The 26,561-nt window shown below is 36.7% G+C and overlaps 1 protein-coding gene across 1 annotated transcript in view; it reads right to left on the reverse strand.

Annotated features, from left to right (window-relative positions):
- The window catches only part of FBN1 (fibrillin 1), a 142,397-nt gene that overhangs the window by 48,064 nt on the left and 67,772 nt on the right, over positions 1–26,561 (reverse strand). Inside the window, exons 15-30 of the mRNA XM_010717420.2 lie at positions 22,419–22,541; positions 21,272–21,424; positions 19,367–19,420; positions 18,380–18,505; positions 15,589–15,714; positions 14,795–14,914; positions 13,723–13,860; positions 12,370–12,420; positions 9,844–9,969; positions 8,821–9,045; positions 7,020–7,145; positions 6,797–6,925; positions 5,959–6,084; positions 5,697–5,822; positions 4,757–4,879; positions 460–585 (exon numbers count right to left, since the gene is read on the reverse strand). Of these exons, the coding sequence (XP_010715722.1) occupies positions 460–585; positions 4,757–4,879; positions 5,697–5,822; positions 5,959–6,084; positions 6,797–6,925; positions 7,020–7,145; positions 8,821–9,045; positions 9,844–9,969; positions 12,370–12,420; positions 13,723–13,860; positions 14,795–14,914; positions 15,589–15,714; positions 18,380–18,505; positions 19,367–19,420; positions 21,272–21,424; positions 22,419–22,541 (1,998 nt within the window). The remainder of the gene's footprint in view (positions 1–459; positions 586–4,756; positions 4,880–5,696; positions 5,823–5,958; positions 6,085–6,796; positions 6,926–7,019; positions 7,146–8,820; positions 9,046–9,843; positions 9,970–12,369; positions 12,421–13,722; positions 13,861–14,794; positions 14,915–15,588; positions 15,715–18,379; positions 18,506–19,366; positions 19,421–21,271; positions 21,425–22,418; positions 22,542–26,561) is intronic.

Consider the following 26,561-nt stretch of genomic DNA (forward strand, 5'->3'; position numbering starts at 1 on the left):
ATTTAAATATGGAAAATTTGGTTTGGATTCACTGTTTCTCTACTTTACCAAAGCACAGTACTTGAATACAGTTTGATTCGGTGACTAGTTTAAATCAGAACTGACAACTTAACTTGCTAGAAAATTTCCTGTGTCACTCATCTGCAGTTCCTCTCTACAAACCCTCTTTGATTTTAGCTGCATAAAATCTTATTGGAAGAGCACCCAGAGATACGCTATTATAGATCACAATGTCTGCTTTTCAACTTGCTCTGGGAGTTTACAGGAACATACAGACATTACACCTGCATGTGATAAACATAGCTTGTACACTGGAGCTCTTCCTATTTTCAGGTGGCCAAAATTAGAGCATAAGAGCAATACTCTGTAAGTATCATTGTATGTCTACTTGGAAACAGTGCCTTAATAAATATTTTTTCCTTAGTTAAGGCGGATTGTAAAAGAGGTATTTTCACTTACCTACACAAGTCTTCATGTCTTCAGATGCCATGAATCCATCATAGCAAAGACATCTGTATTCTCCTGGGATGTTTGTGCATTGGCCTCCATCACAGATATTAGGATTATCTTCACATTCATCAATATCTGCAGGGAAAATTCAGATTAAAATATGTCTTAGACAGGTTACCTTTATGCAGTGCAACCAGTCATAATCATGGCAAGCAAACATTTAATGCTCCGGTAATCACAATTAAGCTTGAATCCCTGTAAATAACTAAGTGGTATATTGCAAAATCCTCATGATGAGTAATCTATCCTTCCTGGTAAAGTCAGTGTTAAACATTCCCCTCTGAATCCAAGAGGAGTGGGAACCAGATTTGTCAGTAGAAAAGTCATTAAGAGAAACAAAATAAAAAAAACAAAAAAACAGAAACAGAACCTTTGTCACACAACATGGCTACATGTAATTGGAGATTCTGAGATACAATCCACCACTGTTGAAGTCAATGGAAGCTCTGAAGTCAAATTCAGATTTCACAGAACTTAAAAATGTTGTCTTATATGCATGTCTTGAGAGTGGTAACAAACTAGAAAACTGGACGAATGGAGTCAAGCCCATGATGGGAGTAAGTACAGCACATATATTTAGTTCACTAAGAGATTTTATGTTTGTTTGTTTGGGGTTTTGGGGGGAGGTGGTAGGGAATGGGTATTTTAATGCGTATATATATAATTATTTCATCTATTTACTTATTAGCATTTCAGTTGACTGGCCAGCCCAGACACATATTTACATCTGCTAGCATATAAGATGCTTTTTCAGTTCCTGAAAGTAGCCATCAGTGATGGAGGCCAACTGCAGAAGCAGACACTTCATTATATTAATGCAGCCATGCTAGCGTCTGGAGTCTTTCAAAGTCTCTGGGATTATGTTAGTGTTTCTTTTAAAAATTTCTAGAATCTCCCTGCGTCAGCACCAACACAGACCAGCAAGAACAAAAATCAGAAACTGTGTAGTGATTCCATGGGAAAAAAATCAGCACAAAAAGCACAAAATTCAGGAACCCCCTCTGAGAGAAAGGGTGTAACTCATTATCAGTCTAGTCTATTGTGGATTGCAGTAATTATGCAGCTGCAGAAAATGAACTCACTTTAACTTAAAATATTATGTTCATTATGCTTCCATATTTCTAGCAGCTAGTGTTTTTGTGAATACACAGCTTCTGCAAGGAAGAAGGCTGACCCATCCCTGTTCATCTTTAAGAGCAAATAATGTTGGCATGGACACTAGCCTGGAAATTTAATTTGGAATGGAATTTGAATTAACATGCAAAATTAAGCTCTAGAAATGAGGATAATAATGACAGAAATAAAGAACTTTATTTACTAACCTGTCACTGTATTGATTTCACAGTTGGGGGAAAATCATCTGACAAAGAACCTGTTGTTTCTCCTAATTGAGCAGATTATTTATGCATAACCTCACCAATTCAAACCTGACCTACTACTGAACTGAACAGCATTCTTACCAGCTCAATTATCAAGAAATGTATTCTGTAATGGCTTCTAGCTTTGTATGATGTTAAAAATAAAAGACATGTTCACACAGAGTGCAAGCAGAAAATGTAAAAAAGTTATTTCACATACTCTGGTTACAGTGCTCCCAAATCATGTACCTCGTACAAACATACAACATACAAAAATCAGACATTCCCTGCAAAGTAGAAAATGCTGCAAAAAATATTTTTTCTTATCTTTCACTAACCTTGGGTGGAGATCAAAATTTCAACATGCAGACTGAATATTCACAATATATTTATATATGCAAACAATTTCTCTTCATGAGAAGAAGGCAGCATTTTTAGATAATAAAAGAGTGGTGAAGATGGCCCCTCACAGCTCTGGATATTTTCTTGAGTAGAGTTTGACTTGACATCCAAAAGTGTCTGGCATTTCTGCCATCAGTATATGACATACATCAAGAGATAGCTGATATCTGGCTACACAAATGGTAGGAAAAAAACTTCTGACCAAAATATAACCGTTATTTGTGCCCATCATTAATTGTATCTACAGTCATTTCTGGATATGCTCAGAAAGATATGTAGTAATACCGAAAATCTGGCATTTCATCCTTCAAATCCCAACTATTGGCAGCATTTCTTATTAAAATGTTTTCATTGTCACTATTTACATATTTTTTAAAAAAACTAAGCCGAATATAGTACACAGGAAATATCACTGTTTCTCTGTAAATACAGGATTATAACACTATGAATTGGCTTTAGAAATGAGGTTAAAAAATAACAGATTTGGTATAGCATCCTGCTCTACCGTAGTAACCTGTTCTAGCACGACATCAGTAGCTCCCCACTGCAATCAGTTGTTGGGAGTTTATGATACTTTCTGTTAAACACATAAACAGGTCTCCAGAAATCAGCAGAATTACGTAAACTTCCTTACACACTAGCAATTGCATTCAAGCCTTTCTTAGAGGATAAAATCAAAATGAATAGTTAATAGCTTTTAATGGCTAGACTATAAGTGGAATTTGATTTTTCAGGGTGCATGTAAGATATAAATATGCAAAAATTAACACCATCAGATGCTTCAACGTTCCCCTACCAGGTAAGACCTAACTATAGACCTCTAGGGATTTATTTAACATCAAGTTAATGTGTGACAAAAACTCTGAGAACCTATGTTCTCCACTCAGCAAAGACAATTTCTCCCTCCCTCTTTAACTGTGAAAAGGAAAAGATTATAATTTCCTATTCTAAACGCTGTAGCTTAATTGGGAGGAGAATGCTCTGATCTACTCTCTTCTTGGGTTTAGAGATTTGTCTGGGTGACAAGGGGCAAGTAGGGGAAAAGAGAGGAGAACTGTTTGTAGCCTGCAGACTGGAAATCCCTAAGACTTCCCAAACACACACTTTTGTTATTCATTTCCTAGTTAAGTCAAGAAGAAGAAAACAGAAAAGTGGATCACAGATCCCTTCTCCCCGTCTTCCCTTCCCTCTCATGTACACACAATCTAGTCCTATCAAGTTTAGATTTTGGTTGAGGGACAATTTTGATCAAATGGTTTTATTTTTTGCATTGAAAAGGTGCCCAAAACACCACTGATGTTTTTTGCATGGAATTGCCTTTACTAGAAAATTGACCTATCCCTGGTCGCTAAATTAAACTGTCTCTAATTTAAGTATTTATGTTTTTAAATACTTAATTTGCTAGAATTTTCACATTGAACAAGGGTCGGATGCTTGCTGAAGATTGGCTACTTCACAGAATTGTGACAGTGTAATCTTTCAATGGGGGGGAAATCGAATTTAACTATAATTCAAAGGCTCTTTTATCCTTTGTAATGGTAGCAAGCGGCCTCAGGGTAAATTAGACTCTGGTCAGAGGCTTATAAATATTTACAAATTCTGAATGTGAGCTCTCTCTATTAATTCTATATAGAAAACTCATTTGTTCAACTTGAAAGGCAATTCTATTCCAAAGGATTAAACCTGTTATATTTCTCATGCTCTTCAAGGAACTGGCAAACAGCTGGCAGTAAGAAGTAAGAAAAGAGCAGAGAAGAAATATTCCATTAACCTATGTGATAACTTTCCTGTAACCAGGCAGAATTCACTTACTGGGATTATGAATCCCAAAGGAGAACACCAAGTCGATACAGAGCTCTAACAATTTTCTCATCAATTCTGCTTAGTGTGCAGGAGAGCTGTTTCCTACGAAAGTTTAGGACTATTCAAACTTTAGTTTGTCTGAAAGGTCATTCAGTTTTGAAGTATTGCAGCATATTTGCACTCAACTAAATAAAGATTAAAAATAGGACTTATTTTTGCTTGCTTAAGAGCAGATAACACACAGGATAAAATAGCCAATTTTATAGCATTTCTGCCAATTAGCCCTCCGGTATAATTATGCAGTATACAAAGATGGCATTTTGATTTATGTTCACAATGATGTTTTCCATTTTAGATTTTGATCTGTTATAACAGTGTAAGGGAAATAAATTTATCTAGTACCAAAAAAATCACAGCCTTTTGTTACCAAACTCACAATCCACTCGTACACTCACTGAAATTATGAACGTCTAATTTCCTTCAAAGCAATTTAGCCTACAGTAGTCAAATTTTGACACTTTGGAGATCTTTTCTTTAGAAAAAGACCTTCACCTTCCATGCATTAATTACATTATTTTGACAGCATATTTTTAATAAAAGCCTTAATTAAAAAAAATTAAAAGGTCAATTTAAAAAATTCTGAAATGATATATTACAGAAGAAAAGCTCAAAAATCTCCTTACCTGTGCATGTCCTGTGGTCTGGCATGAGTGCAAATCCTTGTTTACAGCTACATTCATAGCTGCCCTCTGAGTTTGTACAGAAGTTCTCACAGCCACCATTCATTATGTTGCATTCATCAATATCTAAAATGGAGAAAATTACAATTAAAACCCACAATATTATTTACTTTAAAGCACATTTCATGGGCATACTTGCGCTAGCTTTCCAGAACAGCAGCAATCCAGCTTCTACACTTGAGATTTGCAGGCTCCTTGAACATTCAAGTGCTTACGAATAGAGGCTGAATGTCAGACAAACCACAGTGGAAAAAATACAAGATTATCTGACTGCATAAACACCTCTGAACTTCTGTTTATGTATAAAAACATCACTGTTGGGTTACCACTGTGTCATGAAGGTAACAGAATTTTTGTAAGGATTATCTATTAGGCAGAATTAAAGCCTGCAGATTTTTACATGCATTTCCATTGCATATTAAAATGTAAGCAAATACAGGAGTGTGTAACAGATTATTTAAGCTAAATGTTATTTACAAAATGTGGCTTTTGGGAAGCAGTTACAGGAAAAGCTTCATATTTGAGATGACTGCAGATCAAAGAAGGAAAAATTCCATTGAGCCACATGATTCTACTTCATGGTGTCTCAAGAATACAGATTTTTAATAAAATATAGAACTCAGGAGTTAACAAAGAATTCTTGCTTCATGATCAAAGCCTGAAGTGTCAGGCCATTTAAAACTGTATTCAAATTTATGCACTGTGATTGATTTACTAGAAAAATAAGATATAGACAGTTAACTACAGCAGTGTCGTAATTTTACTCCTCTCAGGAAATGGTTAGATCTTTGAATCACAAATAAAAATGTCTTAACTACTAGAAACAATTATTTTTGTTTTATCTTCCCCATTCGTAGACTTTATGGGAAGGTTTTGTCCTTACCAACACAGTATAACTTGTCAGGTGTGGACTGATAGCCAGGGTTGCAAGCACATTGATACTTTCCAATCAGGTTGACGCAATGTCCGTTTCGACACAAATTGGTGCTTAGGTCACATTCATTAATGTCTGTTGCAAAAGAAAAGGACAAACACATTTTTATGTCTGCAGGGAAAGTATACTCAAGCAAGAAAATAAATGCCAGGGCAGCACAATATCAGTATAAAGAGTTGTGCATAATACTGATTTTGTCTCCATGTCTCACCTATACATGCAGAGATATTTGGTGATACGTGATGGCCTGGAGGACAATCACACCGAAAACTTCCCTCTGTGTTGATGCAGGTGCCACCTCGGCAGAGAAGGGGATTGCGCTGACACTCATCGATGTCTGTGAGGAGAAAGGAAGGCAAATCACAGCAGGATCCAGCACTGCCACCACAGCAGCCCAGATAATGCTTCAGCATTGCACTTCTTGTGAGCATACCTCTTTACCCAATCCCTTCCCAAGTACCGACCCTGCTGCCCTCCTAGGTACCCAGTCCACATGCTAACACAAGGCACAGGACTGCTCCATGCACCATATTCACACAACCCCTGCATGCCACTGCCCTGCACTACCATACGCGCTGGGGCAGGTGATTTCTACAGGCGAAGAAACACTCTCCCATCCTGACTGAATCCATCTCTCCCCATAGTCTGCTGCCTCTCACAGCTCCGTCAGCCCAGATTGACTCTGGAACCTTCACTACAGCTAGCTATCTCTTAAATCACAGTGCAGTATAAACAAACAAATAAACAGATTTTCATCTGCTTTAACCTGACAGGTTGATGTCCCACCCACTGCATTAGGGACTCCTGAGATAATTTTAATCTCCTAAAATCCTGACCCTTGCTCATTTATGCTCTGGCATCCTACAGAGCTAAGGAATTCATGTTTAGAGAAGAAATCAAGTCAAAGTTCAAGTGAGCTTTAATAAGATTCAAAAATAAGAGGGATCTAAATTGAAGCACAATCAGGATTTTAAAATAATCCAAGTGCTTCACAGAAATAAACCTTCCATAGGATACTACTGCACACCTGTGCCTATAAAAAAACATACCCATGCAGTTTTTCATCATCATAAATCCACTTTCATAGCCTTCAAAACATTCACATTCAAAGTCCCCAGGAGTATTGACACAGATGCCTTGGCCACAAAGATCAGGAGAGATGCGGCATTCATCAATATCTGCAACACAAAATAACATCCACAGTATTTTCAAAGTAATCCAATTTTTCCTTTTCCAAATCAAAGCTACAAGTGAGAGATCCATGTAGCTTACCTGTACAGTTCCTCTCTTCAGAATCAAGGGCAAATCCACTGTCACATCTGCATTTAAAACTGCCAATGGTGTTTCTGCATTTTCCATGAGTACAAAGACTGGGGACCATTTTACACTCGTTGATATCTGTAAATGAAATGGATTGATATTAGGCATTTCACTGTATAGTGAGCTAGCAAAACGTCCAAAATTTTCCAAGGAGGACAGGTTAGTAAAAATGTGAATTCTGCAGTAAGGAGCCAATCACAATTTACACATGCAGTTTACACCTCCCACAACATAGCAACAATCATTCATATGCAACTATATCATCATCCTCTTTAACAATGGATTTTGGAAGAGCTTTCCAGGAAGGTAAGTATTCTTCGTCTCACAGCATCTGTAAAGTAACAAAGGTGCTAAAGAAGATCTCTGTTCAGTGCAATGCTATTCTGGCACTGCACAGATTTCCTGCTTCTTCTTTAAGCCTTGAAACCTCAGAAAGGGAATGTCTGAGAAAGAGGAGACACAGACTATGCAAGAGCTTGACAACATATTCTCTTTAAAAAGCCACATTTTCACAGTCCTTTTAGCTCCCTGTCTGCACCTTTAATGATAAGGATATGATATTATCACTTATTGTGAAACCAGCACACAAAAGAACAATGTTGACCTCAGAGGTCATTCATTCTTATGATAGTGGTCCCCCCTTTTGGGAAACTTGTAGGACGCACTACATAAATTGATGCTGCTTTCTGTATAGACATTCTGCAATGCAACTGCCAGAGTCACTTTCTGTTATTAAACACTATTTACTCTTCCTTTGCTCTGCAGAACCTAATTGTAGCTCACTGAAGTCAACAATAAGATTTCAGCAGATGGAAGATCAAACCTACAAAGGGAACTTCCAGAAGAACTACTCTATCTGCTGGTTTCTGAGAAAAAATGTGACTATGATGAGTCACAGAAAATATGAGTGTAATTAATAGCACATGTCATATTTCTTCATGTAAAATTAATAACTTAGCAACTATTTATAAAACTAAGACTGAAACTACCAACAGCAATTGTCATTCACATATATTTTCTCATCCTTTAAAATTTCAAAATGTTTAAGTTTTGGTAACTGGCTTTCTTTAAGTATTCACATCCATTTGTGCTTCGTCCAGCTTAATCCCACTGGAAACCCTGGAAAGATGGCTTTCAAAACATGACATCAGGGTGTCACTGTGTGATTCGCACTAATGCTGGAATTTTACCAAGAGCAATCATAACAAACGTAGTCTGTAGTAAATTCAATTCTGCTGATTTGAGCTATCATGCTGGAAACATTTTTCTCTGCTACTCATAGTAGCTCCACTAGAAATTATCAAAATTATTCAACCTCCCTTGCTTGCTCCACAGTAGAATTGAAAATACTGCATGTAAGAAAGACTGCTCTTTCCATGTGTCCAAAGCAAACTGTGCAGTTTGTTCCACTTCTTGTAGTATGAGGTGCCAGGTTTTCAAAGCTATTTCGTCAGCCAGAGATGTCTTTAGATGCATCACAGGAGGCAAAGTCATGCATAATTTAACTTTGCTAGCAGACAGAGATTTAGTACTTTGAGGCTGCAATGCCATACGGTTTTTAATGATCTGACACAGACTAAACAATCTCATGTTTTATTCTAGCCCTATTTTTCATGAAACCTAATGGGATTTTAAAGTGTACCTCAGGATAAATGAATTGCCTAGTTATCAACTCCCAAGAATTTACCAAGAGAAGATCAAAAGGAAAAACCAGCAGGATTTAGTAGCAAAGAAGCACAAACACATCACATACCTTTAGAGAAAGGTTTCCCAGTTATCTCTATCTTTGTAGAGAACCCAGACCCTCGGGGACAAAGAGCTTCAAATTCAGGTGATCCCTTCAGAGGGCATTCCTCACACTCAAAGCCCCATGCTGCCCCCACTGAACAGCAGCAAGCGTCCATTCGGTGCCGGCCTGGTATTTGTGCAGTGCATTGCTCATCTTCATGTTGCAGGTAGCAACTCTCCAAGCGAATGTCTGTTGGGCAATTGAACAATATGTTGAGAGAGAAAGAGAAAATTTAGTTCACTGCTGAGGAATTCCTCTTCCAGAATCCCTTCACTAGACAATTTGCTCCATGTTTTTGAGGATTTAAGCACTGAGTGCTGAGACTGCATAGCTCCTAACAGCAAAATATTAACAGTAAACTTGAAAACCAACAACTGAAATAAGTTTAAAGTTTCGTGTAAAATAGTGCTCAATACTAGGAGCATATTTTGGATCAAAAAAATTGTTTTTAAGCATTCCAACTTACTGTAACTATATAAAGCCCTTGAATTGATACAAGCTATACCTCATTCTAAGACAAACATTAGGCATTTACTATTATTAAGGGACAAAAGTGCTTTGGATGGACAGCATACAAAACTCAGATATTCTGTTGCACACCCCATTAAGATACACAAGGTGGCTGGCTCCCCACAAGCCATGGTGCTGGTCTACAGTGGTCCCACCACCGTCGTTCCGACCTTGCCAACTTTGGTGGGGATCATGATGAAGAGCAAAGATCAGCTGTACAGATCTGTCAGATGAATAATTTTGAACCAAATCTATGCCATTAAAATAGTCAGCAGACGGTGATGGACTTTTACTGCTGCAATCTGTTCATATTCCAGTTGAACAGAGTTCATGTTCCCGATCAATTCTACTTGAAAATTACTAGTATCAACAAAAGTAATGTTCCTTATTTGTAAGAAAACAAGCAGCAAAAATCTATTTGCTCACCATATGGATTTGCTTTTCCCTATTAGATCTGTAAACAGAATTAATACCTACCAAGACACGTCCGTCCAGAAGCATCTAAAGTCATTCCACTTGGGCACTGGCAAACAAACGATCCCAGAGTATTGACACACTGCCCATTGGTACAGACTCCAGGAAACACCTCACATTCATTTACATCTATTTCCAATCAAAATGTGATAAAAGTAATCAGTAGCATACTAAACATCCTCAAATCAGAAAAAGAAATGAACGTTCTAATGCTTAAGATAAAATACAAAGCCAGAGAAGTTTATATGACCTAAAAAAACTAGCAAATATTTATGATTTCCTATGCAAGTTAGCCAGAATCAACTAATTACAGAAAACAGCTGATGATCATGAATATTACATGTTATTATTTGCTATTCCTACATATATTGAAGTCAAATTAAAAAATAACATCCTTCTCCTCTCAAAAAATTAAAACAGTACCAATTTTTATTTTCACTGGGGTCCATATGTTTAACTCATTTCAGCAAAGAAAGAAAAAGGCAAGTGCATAATGAGAACATGCGTTATTCTGACAAGATTTAGCTATGCTGCATTTTGTAATATTTTTGATATTTTTGCACTCTTACTGTTTCTGCCTCTTCAGGCACACCTCTGAATGTCTGGAAACTACGACACTGTTTGAAATCAAAGCCTATGACCACCTATGACTGGTGGGTACTCCCACTAGTGTCCTTTGTGAAAAGCATATGCTTCACAACTGCCTCTATAAAAAAGCCTCCAGGCTTAAATATGACCCAAGATGAAGCATAACAATTTTGAAGACAGACAATAAGAACAAGCAATCAGAAAGAAATGATCGGCCTACAGCTGAACACTCACGTATAGAGAGTAATCAAGAAGTGGGTAGGCTGGATTCACTGATCTTCCAAACGAAACTCCTAGAGTGAACTGTCTTTGCAACACTCGAACTGCACGGAACAGTGTGGAAGATACATGTCCAAGTGGACATCGATGGCCTCTGCCCTTTACTAGATATTATAAATAAAAGGCTCATCTTGACTGGAAGGGAGGAAGTGAAGCCAAGGGTCTATTTGAAACCACTGAAACACGGTTCACAGCTTGTGAACAATATTCCAGCTGACAATTCCAGGGCTCACCCATAAACTAGAGGAAGACTGCCAATTTAGTTTGCTTATTTCCTTGCACAAGTTCCATTACTAATTTTACAGGGGCTATGTATGGGAGAACTGAGTATCACCTTTTGGGAACTAAATTTATTCCCTTGTCCTGTATCTCACTTGCCAGTAAATTTCCTAGAGCTCTTCCCTTGTCTTGAAAAATGCTTACATTGGTTGAAGCCCAAATACCACTTCAATATGTTAAAACCAGGGGAAAGTACTCTGAAATATCTGGGGCTATCCAGGTCCCATTGAAATCAGAAAGATGAAAGCATATAATAGATGTAATCCAAAGTGCTAGTAAAGGAAATGCTGAAAACAGTTATGTCTACATCTTGGAAGGATAAATTTTCCATCCCAGCAGTGTTGAAAATGTTCTAAGACTTTCCCTGTGAATAGAGAAAGGTGGGGCCACTTTTTTTTTTTTTTTTTTTTTTCCCTTTTTCTTTCACTTACTCCAAAAAGTGTTGCTGAGGTCAAATAAGTTATGTACAATGGGTCTGCAGCATGGATGTGCCAAGGTATTCAGTCATCATTTGGAAAGCAAAGAACATGTGTGAGGGTGTTCCTCTTTCTTTCTTTCGTTGTTATTGTTTGTTTTATTTTATTTTTCTGTTACAGAGAAGAACAATGTTTCTTTATGGAAGCTACATATGGGAGTAATTTTTAAAAATATTTTAACTGCAGTGTCATGTCAGATGTTGTCAGTCAGGATGACCCATAGCAGTACAAGACACTCTGAGCTTCTGCATATTATGGAAATATGCAGTCCTTTGTCAGGGATTCAAATCAATTGAGATGAAGATAAAAAATAGGGTGGGACCTTCAATTCTCACAGAATACTATAGAGTCATCAAGCAAAAAGCTACACATTTGAAAAAATGTTCAATCTTTTCTTTAACCAAAGTTTAACTGTGTGCTGATGCCCATTTTTTGTAGGACAATAACTATGCTTTGGAACATGTCTTGTTTAATATAATGTTACACGGAAAAAAAGCTAAGTTTAAGAAAAAAAGCTTTCATTTGAAATGTATTCTTTAAACATGCCTTTTCTATAGCATAGTCATGGTTTTGCATACTGTAACAATAACGCCAAGTTTTAATGCATATATAAAATGCATTATTTGCTTGCATAGGTTACATATTAAATACTATTTGAAGGGAGAGCCATCTCCTTACGCTGGTAGATACTGCATTTTCAAGTGTGTGCTTTGAGATAAGCCGTATGTAAGAATGTTAAACAAACTGAAAACAAATTCATCCCTAACATAACTTTAAGGAAATCAATAGAATCATACGAGGTAAGAATTTGGCTTAGTGTTCCTCGAGGCTAAATTAACCACTTAACTCAAAACACTGGCATTTTTTTCATTCGAGCTCTGATTTATGTCAAGGCAACAATAAATACCTTCACATACTGTTCCTCTTACTCTTGAAAATCCCTTTTGGCATATTCGGTCTGTAAAACAAACAAAATGACCTTTTAGAATTGCATAGTCCAAAACTCACCATTAGCTTCTTGTGCAAGAATGATCATGTGAAAAATTATCTACAGTTTATTGTTGTGAGTGGTCTGAATGCTTAGACAATATCTCAGTATTTTCTGAAATAATAAAGAGGTAAGATGGGTCATACATAAACTATGCATACTGTCAGCCATTATCCTGTTTTGCCTCCAGTGCATCTTAGCTAGCTTACCCCAATATGGTTATATTATTCCTGCTTTGTTCAAATCATTCATTTAATCTGGTCTCAGCACATTACAGACATATTTACCAACGATAGATGAGGATGGATTCTGCTGAGATATCAAAGATGAACTGAAGACTTGAACAAACTAGCAGCTTTCAGCATGTATAAATAATATCTCATGCACATTTCTGCATTCACCTGCTTACCCCTGGGTGCCCAGCTCAACCCACAGTACAGTCTAATTATCAAGTGCATATGCAGATAACACAACTCTGATCAACCATATGATTCTCCAGATCATCAGTATCATCACAGAGTATAATAATAAGGGCTACTCTCTCTTCTCCCTCCATTACCACACCAAAGATCCATTTGTTGCAAACATTTTCTTGAAAGCTCTGGGGAGCACACATCAATTGCTACATCATTAACTACTCTAGATCACTGACTATAATAAACAATGCTAAAGTTATGCAGCAAATTACAAGCTGTAGACGTGGTCCTCTCCTTTCAGAATTTAACTTGTAAACTGTTTACTATAAAATCTAGTGTTAGAGCTATTTGCCACCTCTCAATATTTTGACACCTCTTTTATTTATTTTTTTCCCCAGACTGAAAAAGGAATTAGTGCTGCATAATAGAAAAAGTAAAGTTTCTAGTGTGGCATGTGACCAAACTTCTATGACAATACGTGGACCAGCCTCAGAAGAGGAAAAATCCTAGGTTCCTGAGAATATATGTTATATCTTATATAATGACACTTTCATCACAATAAAGCAAACCTAAAGAAGACATAGAACAGCTCCTCAGTCTTCTACAATTTCATGGATTAATTGAGAATAAAAGCTGGGTTTTTTTGTTTGTTTGTTTTATTTTTTTAATGTGGGTATCTGACAGGGATTTGATAGCTAGATGCTTTTAAACAGCTAATCTTCTTAAGCTTATTCCCCTGTGTGGAGTGTTAATTATTCATGCATTCAAGTAAGATGGACAGGCTGTTGTAATGTCACAGTTGTGAGGTGCAAGAGCTGCAAATGGAAATTTTAAGAGAACAAATGGAGAGTGTTACCTCGTTCACACTGCGTACATGGGCTACCCCAAGCAGCACCCAGTGTTGAACAGCACTCAGACTTCAGAGTTGCTCCATTGATATTTATCTCACATCTTCCATCTACCATGTTCTGCCAACAGGTACCCTTAACAGTTTCTGTCAGGAAAAAAGAAAAGGTACTGTCAGACAGATAGTTAGAATTATACATGAAAATATTTGAAAATACATCTGAATTTAACCATAAAAAGAATCATTCTTTCATCCTAACTTAGCGTATTAGATCTGAATTTATTTTAAAACCTCTTAATTTATCCTCCCCTATGACAGACTACAGCCTATAGTCACCTCAGCAAAGAGCTCTTGTAACTCTTAGTTTATGTTTATTAATCCCAACAGGGAATATCTCAACACCGTTCAAGACTTCAGTCATGGTAATTCTCTTATTACTCACATTTAAGGTACACACAGAAGAACAGGGTAGCTATGAATCCCTCCTAGATCTTTCACTTTTTTACCAGGTCCCCCAGTCTGGATCTTCTCATCAAGGAGGGGCAGGAGACAGCAGAGGACCTCCCTGAACTACAGTTCGATAATTTTTTTCTAATTAGGCAATATCTATAAATTATCGTCACTCCAGAAGAGCTGAAGGAAGAACTGAGGAGTCCACCTTGTAATGAGCAAATCACAGCTTTATCCATGGCTCTCTAGAGCTGGTCTTAGCCAAACACAACTTACTTATGCCTCATCTCAAAATAAAACCTGGCCTTTCCAGAGATCAGATCTTAAGGAGAATGTCTACCCCTCTTGCAGGAGGACTTAAATGGGTGAGTATAGTCCTGAAGAAATGCTCTGATCATTCTTACCTATGAGTTACAAAACTTTTTATCTCTTTCAAATCTGACATGAAATCACTCCCATGTGCTAGTCACACTTTGTTTTCATCATTACTACGAGTACATAAACACTTAAACATTGTTTCTGGAACATTTTCCACTAAACGTAACTACAGAAGTTATTCCAAAGTATTTTCTAAACTGAACGTCACCGGACATTTTCAACCAGAAAACAATATTTTTAGAAGAATAAATACCTATGCAGATAGTTCTTGTTGTATCCAGAGTACTTTCAGGAGAACATTCACAAGCAAAAGAGCCTGGTGTGTTTTTGCATACCCCATTAACGCAGGGATTAGACTCGCACTCATCAATATCTGTAAGAGAAGCACACTGCTGTTAGTGCCAGGAAACACTAACAAAAATACACATGGCCTTTATCAGCTGAGGTTGAACTGGTAGAAGCTCTTCTAATAGTAGGGTTCCTCATATTCTGGTTCAGTCATGAAGCTCTTCACAGGAAGCTAATGATGCATATGCCCTAAAGACACTCTAACACATTAGGATATTAAACATCTGAACTCAGCAGCAGCATCTCACTTTTCTGTGATATCCACCTGTTGCCCTGCTTTTGTGGTGATACTATATTGCTTAAGTGATTTGACACACATCCTGTCTATGGATCAAAAAGGATTCAGACAAGGACCTATCTGGCTCTGTCTTATCCACAAAAAGAGAAAAGATTTGTAAAGCCTGGTGACTGCCATATTTCTCTCACTCTTGGCACAATGCAGGCCAATTGATGGTCATCAGTAAGGAGTGCTAGTACAGACCCGACACGGGCTATTCCACAAGTTTACCTAATCTAAAACTTTCACGTTTGAGTATGGTATCTCCTCTTTCCCCTACTTCCCCACATCATTTTCCTTTTTTTTTTTCTTTTTATTTTATGTTCTATATGCAATAATCTCAGAATTCAAAGTATATCTGACACAACACAAGAACAATCCCAATGAATCAAATTAGAATGAAATGAAGTGCTATCCATTACCTTCACATGTTTTTAGGTCAGGAGTGTATACAAATCCTTTGGGACAAGTGCAAGTGAAACTTCCAGGGGTATTTCTGCATTGCCCATTGTCACAAAGCAGCATGTTCAGTGCACATTCATCGATATCTATAATGAAAATTAAGAACTATTAAGATAGAGAACATTCCTAGACTAGAAACTAAAATAAAATTTCCATATTTGTAGCCACATTTCATTAGGTTTTGTGTGTGTGGAGAGAAGAAGGAGACAAAGAGATGAGAGAGAAAGAATATTCATACACGTCTTGCACTGTTTATCACAGACATTAAATAGATTTCAAGATTTTTGAGCAGATAACAGGTTTGGAATTATTTCAAATGGAAATGACTACTCCAAGTCAACTAAAACTATACTGAAGATCCCACTTACTTCACCCTCCTTCTTCATGAAAACTCATTAAAATAACAAAAGCAGTAAGTTATATGAATTCAAACTACACAAATATTACTTACAAAAAACTATCATTTTCTTTTTGCTTTTAAATATGGAATAATGCAATTTTTTTTCTCTGTATATTTTTGTAGTGCTTTTTCTCCTGTGCTTTATTATTTAGAAGGCTATTTTGCTTTTACAAGAGTATACCTGATTTCTACATGAATTCATAGTATATGACAGCAATAACACTGTTTAAAATAAAGCTGAGAATCACACTTTCATCTTGCATTCATTATGGAATAGGTCTATGCAGTCTCTAATTCCCTGAGCAATAGCCACCACACTCATGAAAGCAAAGAGGAGATGATTGCTTTGGAAAGATTTGCTTGTCATTCTGGTCTTTATATCACCATTTTTTGCCAAGTCTGCTCTGAATTGTCTTAGATGTTGTGGTTAATAAGGCCAATGTGAATCTACACTTGTTTCAGAGTTGAAAAATTTAAACAGAAATGCCAGTGCTAAATTTCAAGAGCCCTTAGGAAATCTTTGGAAGAGCTGTGATCATCAGAGAGAAGTTCCAAGAAGGTGGCAATGGGCCATGAACGGCAGGTGAAGATCAGGAGAGACCCCAACAGCAGACAGGAACAATTGGCTAAGTCAGGGAGGCCTCAGAAAGTGTTGAGAGAAGTTGGAAAGACTCAGAGGGTCAGCTCAGCAGCTGGGAACAGCAGAAGTACTAGGAAAGGCAGGGAGATTTGCAGAATAAAGCAGACCGTGTGGGAAGCTTCACAGGAGTTCAGAAAAATTGAGAGAGGGCCAGGTAGAACATTATGGAGGAATGGGAAACAGCTGTGATGGAGCATGGATGTGGGCTGCAACAGGGCGGGCTGGGGAGCAGCTGGAAAAGTTACAGATGGAAGGGGAGAAGAGAAGGGATGCCATAAGCTACAGACAGACACTGAAATGGGACATGGATAATCAAAGCCAAAGAAGAAATGGGAAAATGGGATAAATTACATCATGACTTTTATCAAAGATGGATCAATTCAGATTTTTTTTAAATAAGATAGTGGATAGTTCAGACTGGAATAACAAAGGTGACTTAAGCTATTTAGGTTTAAATAGAGAATACAGAACCTAAATAAAATTATCATGAAAGCTGGCGAAAACGGGAAGGAATTTAAGAACTTTAAGGTGGATCCAGATCTGGCTGAAGGAGATATTACAGTAGGGTACATTAAAAAGGAGAGTCATCATAATGGAGAGATGATATTAGGAATGCTTTTCAAGGATCAGTCTTGGGAAAGGTCCTATAAAAATTTTTTTGAATGTAGAAATGAAAAATGAATGGGACCAAAAACAACAACCAACAATAAACTGGAAATTATTGCCAACACAGAGAATCACACAATTCTTTAATCATATAATTCAATTAAGCTTGACAACATGAATGAGAAATAAAAAGCAATCACCAAAGTCTGAAAGCTTAGTTAGAAGATAACATTAACATGCTATAAACCAGAACTCATCCGTTGAAGGCAACTGAGAATAGAGAGTTCTGAGTGTAACTCCTAGTTAGAAGTTGACTTTGATTCCTGAGTACAACACATGTTTGAGAAAAGACTCATTCACTCATAGAATCAGTCCAGATAGGATTTTCCTGGGATCAACAGAATACACTGCTTGGATGTCATCAGAAGACTATTAATGGTTGGGATAGTTCTGTGCCAGAGAAGGCTGTGTCCTTTGCTTTTATGACAAGACTGAAAGCATGGATTTGGACAGTTTAGGCAACAGAGTTGAGAAAGGTTATGATGATTCTTTATAAACACTTCAGGGATAAGTGCTGATGGTGCTAAGTCAAAGGATAATATTAGTTCAACATCAAGTGGTCATAAAACAGTTGCAAATTTTAAAAGTAAGCTAGAAGAAACTTCTTATCAGTTGTACAAAAAAATTTGGAACAATGCAGTAATGCAGGAGTGGAAGAAAGGAATCTAGAGGGCTTAAAGTAAAGTGCTTTTGATGGTAATGTGAAGTGGAACAAGAGAACTGCTGCTCCTGGAAGGACCTACCATGCTGGTGATCTTAGATTTTTCTAATAGTACACTGTAATTGCAAGATCTTTTCATGGAGCATCTGTGAACTGATCTAAACTGTCAGTGATTTGAACTATCAGTAGTGATGGTCACTTGTATCCTTACATTGAAGGACTTCACAAGCACTGCAAAGCACCAAAATTAAACAACAACAACAAAAAAATAGCAAAATCATCCAGAAGAGCAGCTATTGGATCTGATGAAATACTGAAGGAAAAGGAGAAGGTGGATAAACACACATATCAAACTTCACAACACAAAAGTGGGACGTTTCATACCAATGCAATTTTTCCCAGTTGAATCCACTTCATACCCAGGGTTACAAATACATTTGTACGTTCCATGCAGATTCTCACACCTTCCATTGGGACAGAGATCAGGATCCAGTAAGCACTCATTAATGTCTACATAAATGTTAAAAAATAAAATAAATAAGGAAAACAACAACAACAAAAAATCCCACTGTCAATTGTTCAGAACTGTGCAGACTCTCCCTTCTAATTCTCCAGACTAGAATAAGCTACATTTTTAATATCACTTGTCTGTTACAAATTTTTTAATCATGTATTTCTGATTAGCAAATTCATGCCTAAATATACACACTCAAGCCAAAAAAAAAAAAAAAAAGGATCCCCTTCACTCTGATTTAAGACCGTCTCTAGCCCAAAAACATTTAAAAGAACATGCATCATAGATATGAACCAGGATAACAAACATGCCTCCTTTCTCAATGTTTTTCCTTCTCTACTGGCAGTAAATCTACTAGTGAGCATTGACTAACTTAAGGTTTGCGATTTTTATGGTGCAACCACAAAGCTTTTGCAGTAATCACTTGCTCCTGCTTTGTAATAATTAACCAAGCACTGCGGCCTGGCCTTTGTGACTAAGATGAAAATAAGTAAGGAAGCTCAGTGTTCAGCATGATTTTATTCTTCAGGATCATTTCAGTTGAAAAATGCAAATATGACTTATGTGATTTCTAAGTCATATAGGTAATAAAACTGCCCAAAGATTTGACACTATTTTGTAACAGCTATCATATACATTCAATGGCATAAAATAGGCCACACCGATGAAATGGCATGTTCCACTTATTTCATTCTAAATTCATCTATTCTACTTTGTTACAAACATTCACCTAGATAAGCTTTCCTACCTCTCTTTCCAGCCATCATCTCCTCCAGCATATTTAACAAATGAAGAATATCCAGGTTCATACTTTCAGTTAGAACGGGAATAGTTTGAATTACATAAGATGATCTTACCATTTCCTCCTGCATTCATACCGGATCCACTACTGCATAGAGCCTGATATTCAGCTGGAAAAAAACAAAAACAAAACCAAAAAACTTACTAGAATACTTTTCCTAACTCACTGCTTTCACTTTCATCATCTACAACACACCAATTAATTATTCCAATATTAATATTTAATGCCGTTCGGTAATTCTAAAAAAAAAATAAATGTTCTCACAATATTCTGAACCTGTGAAACATTTTAGCAGACTCAGGATCTGCACCTCCTGATGAGGATGGATAAGTAAATGGAATAATTCTTCTGTCAAACAAAATCAAGTGATGCAAAGATGTTTTGTGTTGTACAGCTTAGAACAGGACTTTGTAAGAGAAAGGACCTAACGCTGGGCAAACCTCCTATGACAAGATTGAGCTCAAAGGAATTCATCATCCATATAAATGCATACCGCTTCCCTCCTACCCCCCTTCCTGCTTGAATCCCTGTCACTGAATGTGAAAGCACACCTACTCTGGACATCCATTAACAAGATGATTAGTTTAGAATGGAACAAATTTTTGCAGAGTTTCTGAGGAGCAGAGGGACAATGCCTTCCTTTGAGGGATTCTTTTCAATCCCTCTGATGTAATGTTTCTTTGCAAGAAAGTTTCTCCTTTACTCCTCCACTCAAAGCCCAAAGAAAGGTTACACTTTTAGAGAGGTGTTTTTTTGTTGTTGTTTTAAATCAAAAACACAATTGAGAGGGCGGACAAAAAATGAAAAATAGCTTCCACTTGTGTAAGTGTTCTGCTAAAGTAATTCAGATATAAAAGAGAAGTCAGTGATACAGAGTCCAACATTTACAAAAGATTTCAACTCTACTGCATAGTATGAAGGGCCCACCAACAGTAGCGGAGGCTGCTGGAAAGGCTCCTTGCTGTGGTAAAATTCCCATGTTGTTACGCTATTCTAAATAACGTGGAGCATTACAACATGGTGGCCAATAAACTCTTGCTGAAGAGTTCACATAAGCTCAACAGCCTGATCTATTCCAGTTGCCCTTCTCTCTCTAATGCTTTACATAAAGCCACCAATTAAAACTGAGATTCAAAAAATGAACATGAAATATTTTTGTCTACAAAGCAGATACCAAGTCAGCGTGAGATGTTTTTGAGCTACATATTGAATGGCATATTTTGTTGTAACAACAAATTTGCTGAGTGAAAAGAACAACCTGACAAAGTTGTGCTTCAAATTAGCTCCCTTGCAGTCACCTCCACAAAACCAGGGTCTCTTTATTTACTGGCTTTAGGACAAGGATTGTGTCAGTATAGTCTTCTTGGAAGGCATGCTTTCCTAAAAGCAGATTCTACCCATGAGAATGATTAGGATCCCTCTCTTGCCAAAAATGCAGTTATGTTGCAGACAACATCGCTTGGTGGGGATTTTGGTGAGAGACTCAAATATTCTCAACTGTCTTAACCAGGCTTTTATTTTTGCACTGACTATCCAAAGTATATATATACAATTTAGAACACTTGGATGATGTATAACTCAGATAGCAAATATCTGACTTGCATGTGTACAAAAGTATTTGAATATATGAATTGCTCAAGACATTGACATGAATAATTTGAGATTGAAATTACACTTTCAGTAATTTATATCTATCATACTAGAGGTTGTTCTGTAGCAATCTATTTTCATGCATGTAATGACTCTGGAACAGATACGGGCATTTACTGTTGCCCCCCAAAAATCTCTTATACTATTCCAACATGCAAAATAGCAGATTGCTCAAAATGTATAATGTGTTGTATGACAACTTAATCCTCCAGATTTAAGATTCAACGTTAATACATAGCTGTATTTTAACTTCCTAAAAATAGCTTAGCAACATCTTCAATCAGAACATGTACCAGTAGTTATGCTGTACCTGAATTTTGTGCTGGACAGGGCTGACAAGGCTCCCCAAAGGCATAGTCAGTGCTGGCACAGCAGCACTCTGATTTTGTAACTGCACCAGTTAATGGTCTCACACATTGTCCTCTCTTGTAGCCACCATAGCACGTGCTTCGCATATGAGTATCTGAAAAACGAAATCCCTCTTAATCCTATTATAACCAACTATAATGCCATAAATTACAAGTTTTAAATCTAGCTCTGGTGTCATAAACACTGTGAAACAGCTGTCAAAACAAATCATTTTTTGCCATTTCTCTATGCTTTTCACCCACCTATACATTTGCTATACTTGGGACAGGAAATTCTTCTTCCTCAAGCTTCACTGAGTTCAGTCATGCAAACTAGTTACTACATTTAAGGACTTAATCTGCATTAGTGAACTACAGAAACTGTCACTGTGGGCTTTAATATGCAGCAAATCTCTTATGTGTAATGAATTAACTTAAAACTCTTTTATTGACCCTATAATACACTTTAAATTCCTTTTTCCTTTGCATTTAAAATAAAAATTGCTCTTCTGCCCATAGCAACTCTGTCAACTGAGATAAATTAACCACATATCTAAGCAAAAATTAGTGAAAAATCCCTATTTTCAAGGCTTCTGAATGTTAACTGAAATTTCCTTAATGACAGCAATTGTGGTACACTACATAGGCATGTTAGAATTTTAAAATCAAAAACCTCAAACCTCCTTTATTTATAGAGAAAAAGAGGGAAGTGAAAAATATGATATGGCCCACTTTAAAGAGTTGAAAGACTAATTAAATCTTTAGTGAAAAAAAAAAGAATTTTAGGTTGACAGAAATGGGGCAGTTTCTCACCTGCTCACTCACTCTCAACAGCACTATGCTATATAGTCTACATGATTTCGTAATTTGGCCCACACATTTTTTCCCTTTAAACACAAATGGAAAGAAAAAATAGCAAAATAGGTCACCAAAGTAAATATCCCAGAGCTATTAATATCTACTAATGTAGTAATTCACTACCCTAACAGGCATCAATCCATTAAAAAAAACAAAAAAGGTGAATTCTACATTCAAACTCTAATTTGTCCATCAGTTTAGCATTAATACCTCAGCACTGTTAGTGACTTGCTCACATTGAGTTTATCTTACCAACACACACACGTCCATCGAGGCCTACTGCAAGGCCAGGGAAGCATTCACATCTGAAAGAGCCATCAGTGTTCACACAGCGTCCGTTCATGCATATTCCAGCTGTCTCACACTCATCGATGTCTGTTGGAGAACAGAATGAGCGTTATTAAATTAAATTACATAGTGTTCAATGCCTGGCTGAAACTTGCGTTTGTGCAACTTATTTTCAGCTGAAACTTGCATTCACCGCTTACTTTCAGTGCATCCTATAGAAAAATATCACATGAAAATGGAAACTAGTTCTGATAAAGATTGTATCAAGAATGATTAAACAATTCTGTGAAAAGGAAGAGAAAAATGCAAAATTCAGGAAAAATATGAAAAAAAAAACCCCACACAAATAAAGCAGCCAACAAGTTGACTCTCCTAGCATTTTCCTGCAGCTCAAATGTCTACATTTTCCCTAAATGTTCTCAGGAGGTACATATTCCAAAATAAGGGTCATTCAGGCAAAAACAGTATAGGAGGAACGAGGAAACCATGACTGCTAAGACAAAGGACTTCTGTATTGTGTAACAGGGTATTCCCTGTCTATGTTCACAGTTCTTTTGCATTGTTAAAAATCAGTCCAGATTGCAAACTGAATATTTCACCCTCTCGTCCTGTTCTGCTCCATGGGGTGCCTTCACAGGGACACCAAAGAATTTCCATTCCTATTGCCTCAGATTCAGTTTTTGGAAGAATATCTGATTGTTCATAGTTGGATTGTACACAGTATCTTGCTGGATATCTGCATGATAATTGTTTTTTCCTATCAGATGTTCATTACAGGCCATATTATAAGCTTTTAACAGACAAGCTACACTCCAGTCTTGAAAGGAATTTCTTAATGATTTGCACACTGAGACATTGCTGAGCACAAGCTACCATCTTAGTACATTAAACAATAAGATTCTTAGCAATGAAATACAAGAATAAAGCCTCATAATATCATCAGACTTTCACAAAGAGATGTCAAATTAGTAAAAAGAGATAAAATTATAGGATGCCTATCCTGTTAATAGCAAGATTCCCTAGTCACAGATTATGCCATTATTTTATAAGTGATTAAGAAGTGTTTAAAATACTGTTTGGAAGTAGGTATAACCTTTATAAAATAATCACTTCATAACAACTCTCCTTAATATATACAAAAGACAGCATGTGTGTGACAATTTCCTTTTTTCTGACCTTAAAAGGGCAAATTGAGAGTGAAACACCTCTATGTTTTACTTAGTTTGTGTTGTTTGGCATAAAACATGGTTTGTATGATCCAAGATTCCTTTTTCAAACTGCATTTTAAAATAGAATTATATTTAAGTACATGGACTCAATTAATTTCAACTTCATCCTGAAGTGTTTTGTCCTGCTTCAGACAAATCTTAAATGTTTTTTCCCCTCTTTAAATTTAGTTCTTACTCAATGTAAGTAAAAACTGAGTCAGGACATCAAAATGTGTCCACGTTATTTAAAGTTATTGACAGTTTTTGCTTAAAAACAATGAATTCCTTGGACAGATACATACACTACAAAAAAAAAAAAAAAAAAAAAAAAAAACCAAACGCTTTCCTTTTTGAAGGTTACTTACAGAAACAGAAAGGCAAAGTTAACAGTTTTTTGCTTTTTTCTCTATTGAATTTAAGAAAAAGATTTTGTAAGCTAATGAGGGATGAAATGTGCAATCCATTTTGCTGTGCAGTGATTTACAGATGTGCTGAAAATACTGTCATGAGTGTTTTAAGGAAGGTACACTTGGTCATTCGGTATTGCAGAGGTATCTGAAATCCTGACTCTAGTGAAAAAGAGCAAAATCCCTTTGCTTTTACCAGGCTGGGATTCCACCCAGTAAATCAACTGCACATGCAGGCATAAAGTCTAAATGTCTAACCCTGACATGGCTTAGTGGTAGAAGTTGCCATTCTGAAAACTTCAGGAACACTTTTCTGAATTTTGTCAGAATATCTCAACCTGGCTCTGGAAAACCACCTATTAGATTCATTCTCCATGTCCAACTAGTTTCAGCCTTTTCTGCTTAGCTTGCTCAGCAGTGCCAGCTGGGTACTTTAAGTCCTCTAATTTTAACCCGGAAAAATTTACTCAGACTACTAAACTGCCACTTCCAGTTGCCTTGCAAGAGCTTTTATAATGCTTTAAAACTCTGCCTGTTTGATGTAAGTACTTCTGAAAAATTGTCCGCAAATCATCAGTGAAAAAGTTTAATATGTCTTGTATTACAAGGAATACACAAGACTATGGTGTAACATTATTTTTTGGCATGTTACTTCATAAAGTCTGAACGGAATTTTTACCAGACAGCCAAGTATATGCCCTGTACTTACAATAAAATTCCAATTTTATGGAACTAAGTGTCAATTACAGTATTCCTAACTTTGGGTTAGAAATTCTTCTTAAGATTTCAAAATTCAGCTTACAGTGCATCAAATGAGATGTTTGTAGGAATGATATGTTTCATGCTGCAATTCTCATACTCTTTTGTTAATCCTCTAAAGAGCTCAGCAAAAACAGTGCTCAATTCCATATTGAAATTGCTCAGGCAGGTAGCCAATTTGCTGCAGAAATGTCTGTTTGTACATACACACATCCCCAACTTGTATGAGCATCAACTGCACATTAAAGGTTGTGTAAGATCTTAATGCATTTAGTGCACAAATAATTCAGGATATACAGGAGGAAAGATGAGCCTTTCAGGGGCTAAATGTTCTATAGGACAGAAGTTATTTACTCTGCACATGCTATATACAAAGAGGACTCAATAACAAACACTAAAACGTACAGAAGAAGTCACTGAAAATCGATTTTAAACTTTCATTCAGGTGACGAGAGACATTTACCAGAAAGTTGTGTACACTCTAGCCACTAAATTCCTGGGAATTATTTCATGATCCATTGGGTAAGTGGAAGAAAGGACACATGCGAAGTTGAGAATAAAATTACTTTGGGTGTCAAAGTCCCAAAATCTGGTTTGATTTTGACCCAATAGTAATTTCACACATAATGAATGCTTGCATGCTTGTTCATAGAGAGCAAGGCTTACTGTAAGTGTTGAAAAGCAGTGGGAGAAATCCTTCACTTTACTATAAGATGCGTTCCAATTTTCAGTAGGAATCAGTTGAGTTGCCTGCAATTTTGGATAATTTTCAAATATGTTCCCTTTGATGCACAGAAGAAACATTTCTCTAGGGCCAGAAACCCCATTTTGGCTGTATCCATACTCTCGTTTAGCCAGGAGGTACGTAAGAAATGCTGTGAAGACCAGTATCTCAAGTTTGATTTTGAAAGAGTTTGAAGCAATTTATGTTTTCTTGGATATCATTTCAGTGAACAGTGTGATAGAAAAAAAAAAAAAACAACGAAATTTAATAACAAAAAATATACAGAAAGGTGCTCAGGAGAAAAAACAAGACAAGCTTTTGGGCTGAGCTTGCATGAGGAAGTCACATCCCTGATAATGACACAATGGTCTTTGAGAACACAACTGGCTGGTTAACCAAAGCCTGTTGGGCACTGAGGTTTTCCCTGACAAGTTTGAGAACAAGTCTCACTATCTTGCCACGCACAGACTAGCTGGAAAACAATCCTTGACAAAGCACAGACATACATCTACTGCTTGGAAAACATGTAAGAATGTAATTAAAACTGATACTGTAAGTGTATTAAAGCTGCAACCAACACAGACAGTAGCTTATAAGGTAATAGTACGCTTGTACAGATCCATGCATTTGTCATTTGAGAAATTAAAGGACAGTTTATTTTCCCAATTGAAACAACCTTATTATGAAGCATGAATGAGGTCTTCTTTCACTAAGAATAAATGAATCCCCTGCCTGAAATCTGGGCAGCACCAGGTTGCACAGTTGGTGCAAAAGGTACCCAAATGCAAGAGAAGTTCCAGACGTATTACCAATAAATCATAGTTCTAATTTGGACCTAAGCCTAGACACTATGCAAGCTCAGATCTAGGATCCATACAGTGCTCAAAAAGTAAAAAGATCCAAATTAACCTGCCTTTAATGTCAGTAACTCTCAAAATCCAATTATTAATTCAAACATTAAGTGTTACTAGTTCACAGGATGCTGCTGTGTAACCCAGTGTGACTTACA

The sequence above is a fragment of the Meleagris gallopavo genome, chromosome 12 (assembly GCF_000146605.3).
Source record: "Meleagris gallopavo isolate NT-WF06-2002-E0010 breed Aviagen turkey brand Nicholas breeding stock chromosome 12, Turkey_5.1, whole genome shotgun sequence".
Classification (NCBI taxonomy): Eukaryota; Metazoa; Chordata; class Aves; order Galliformes; family Phasianidae; genus Meleagris; species Meleagris gallopavo.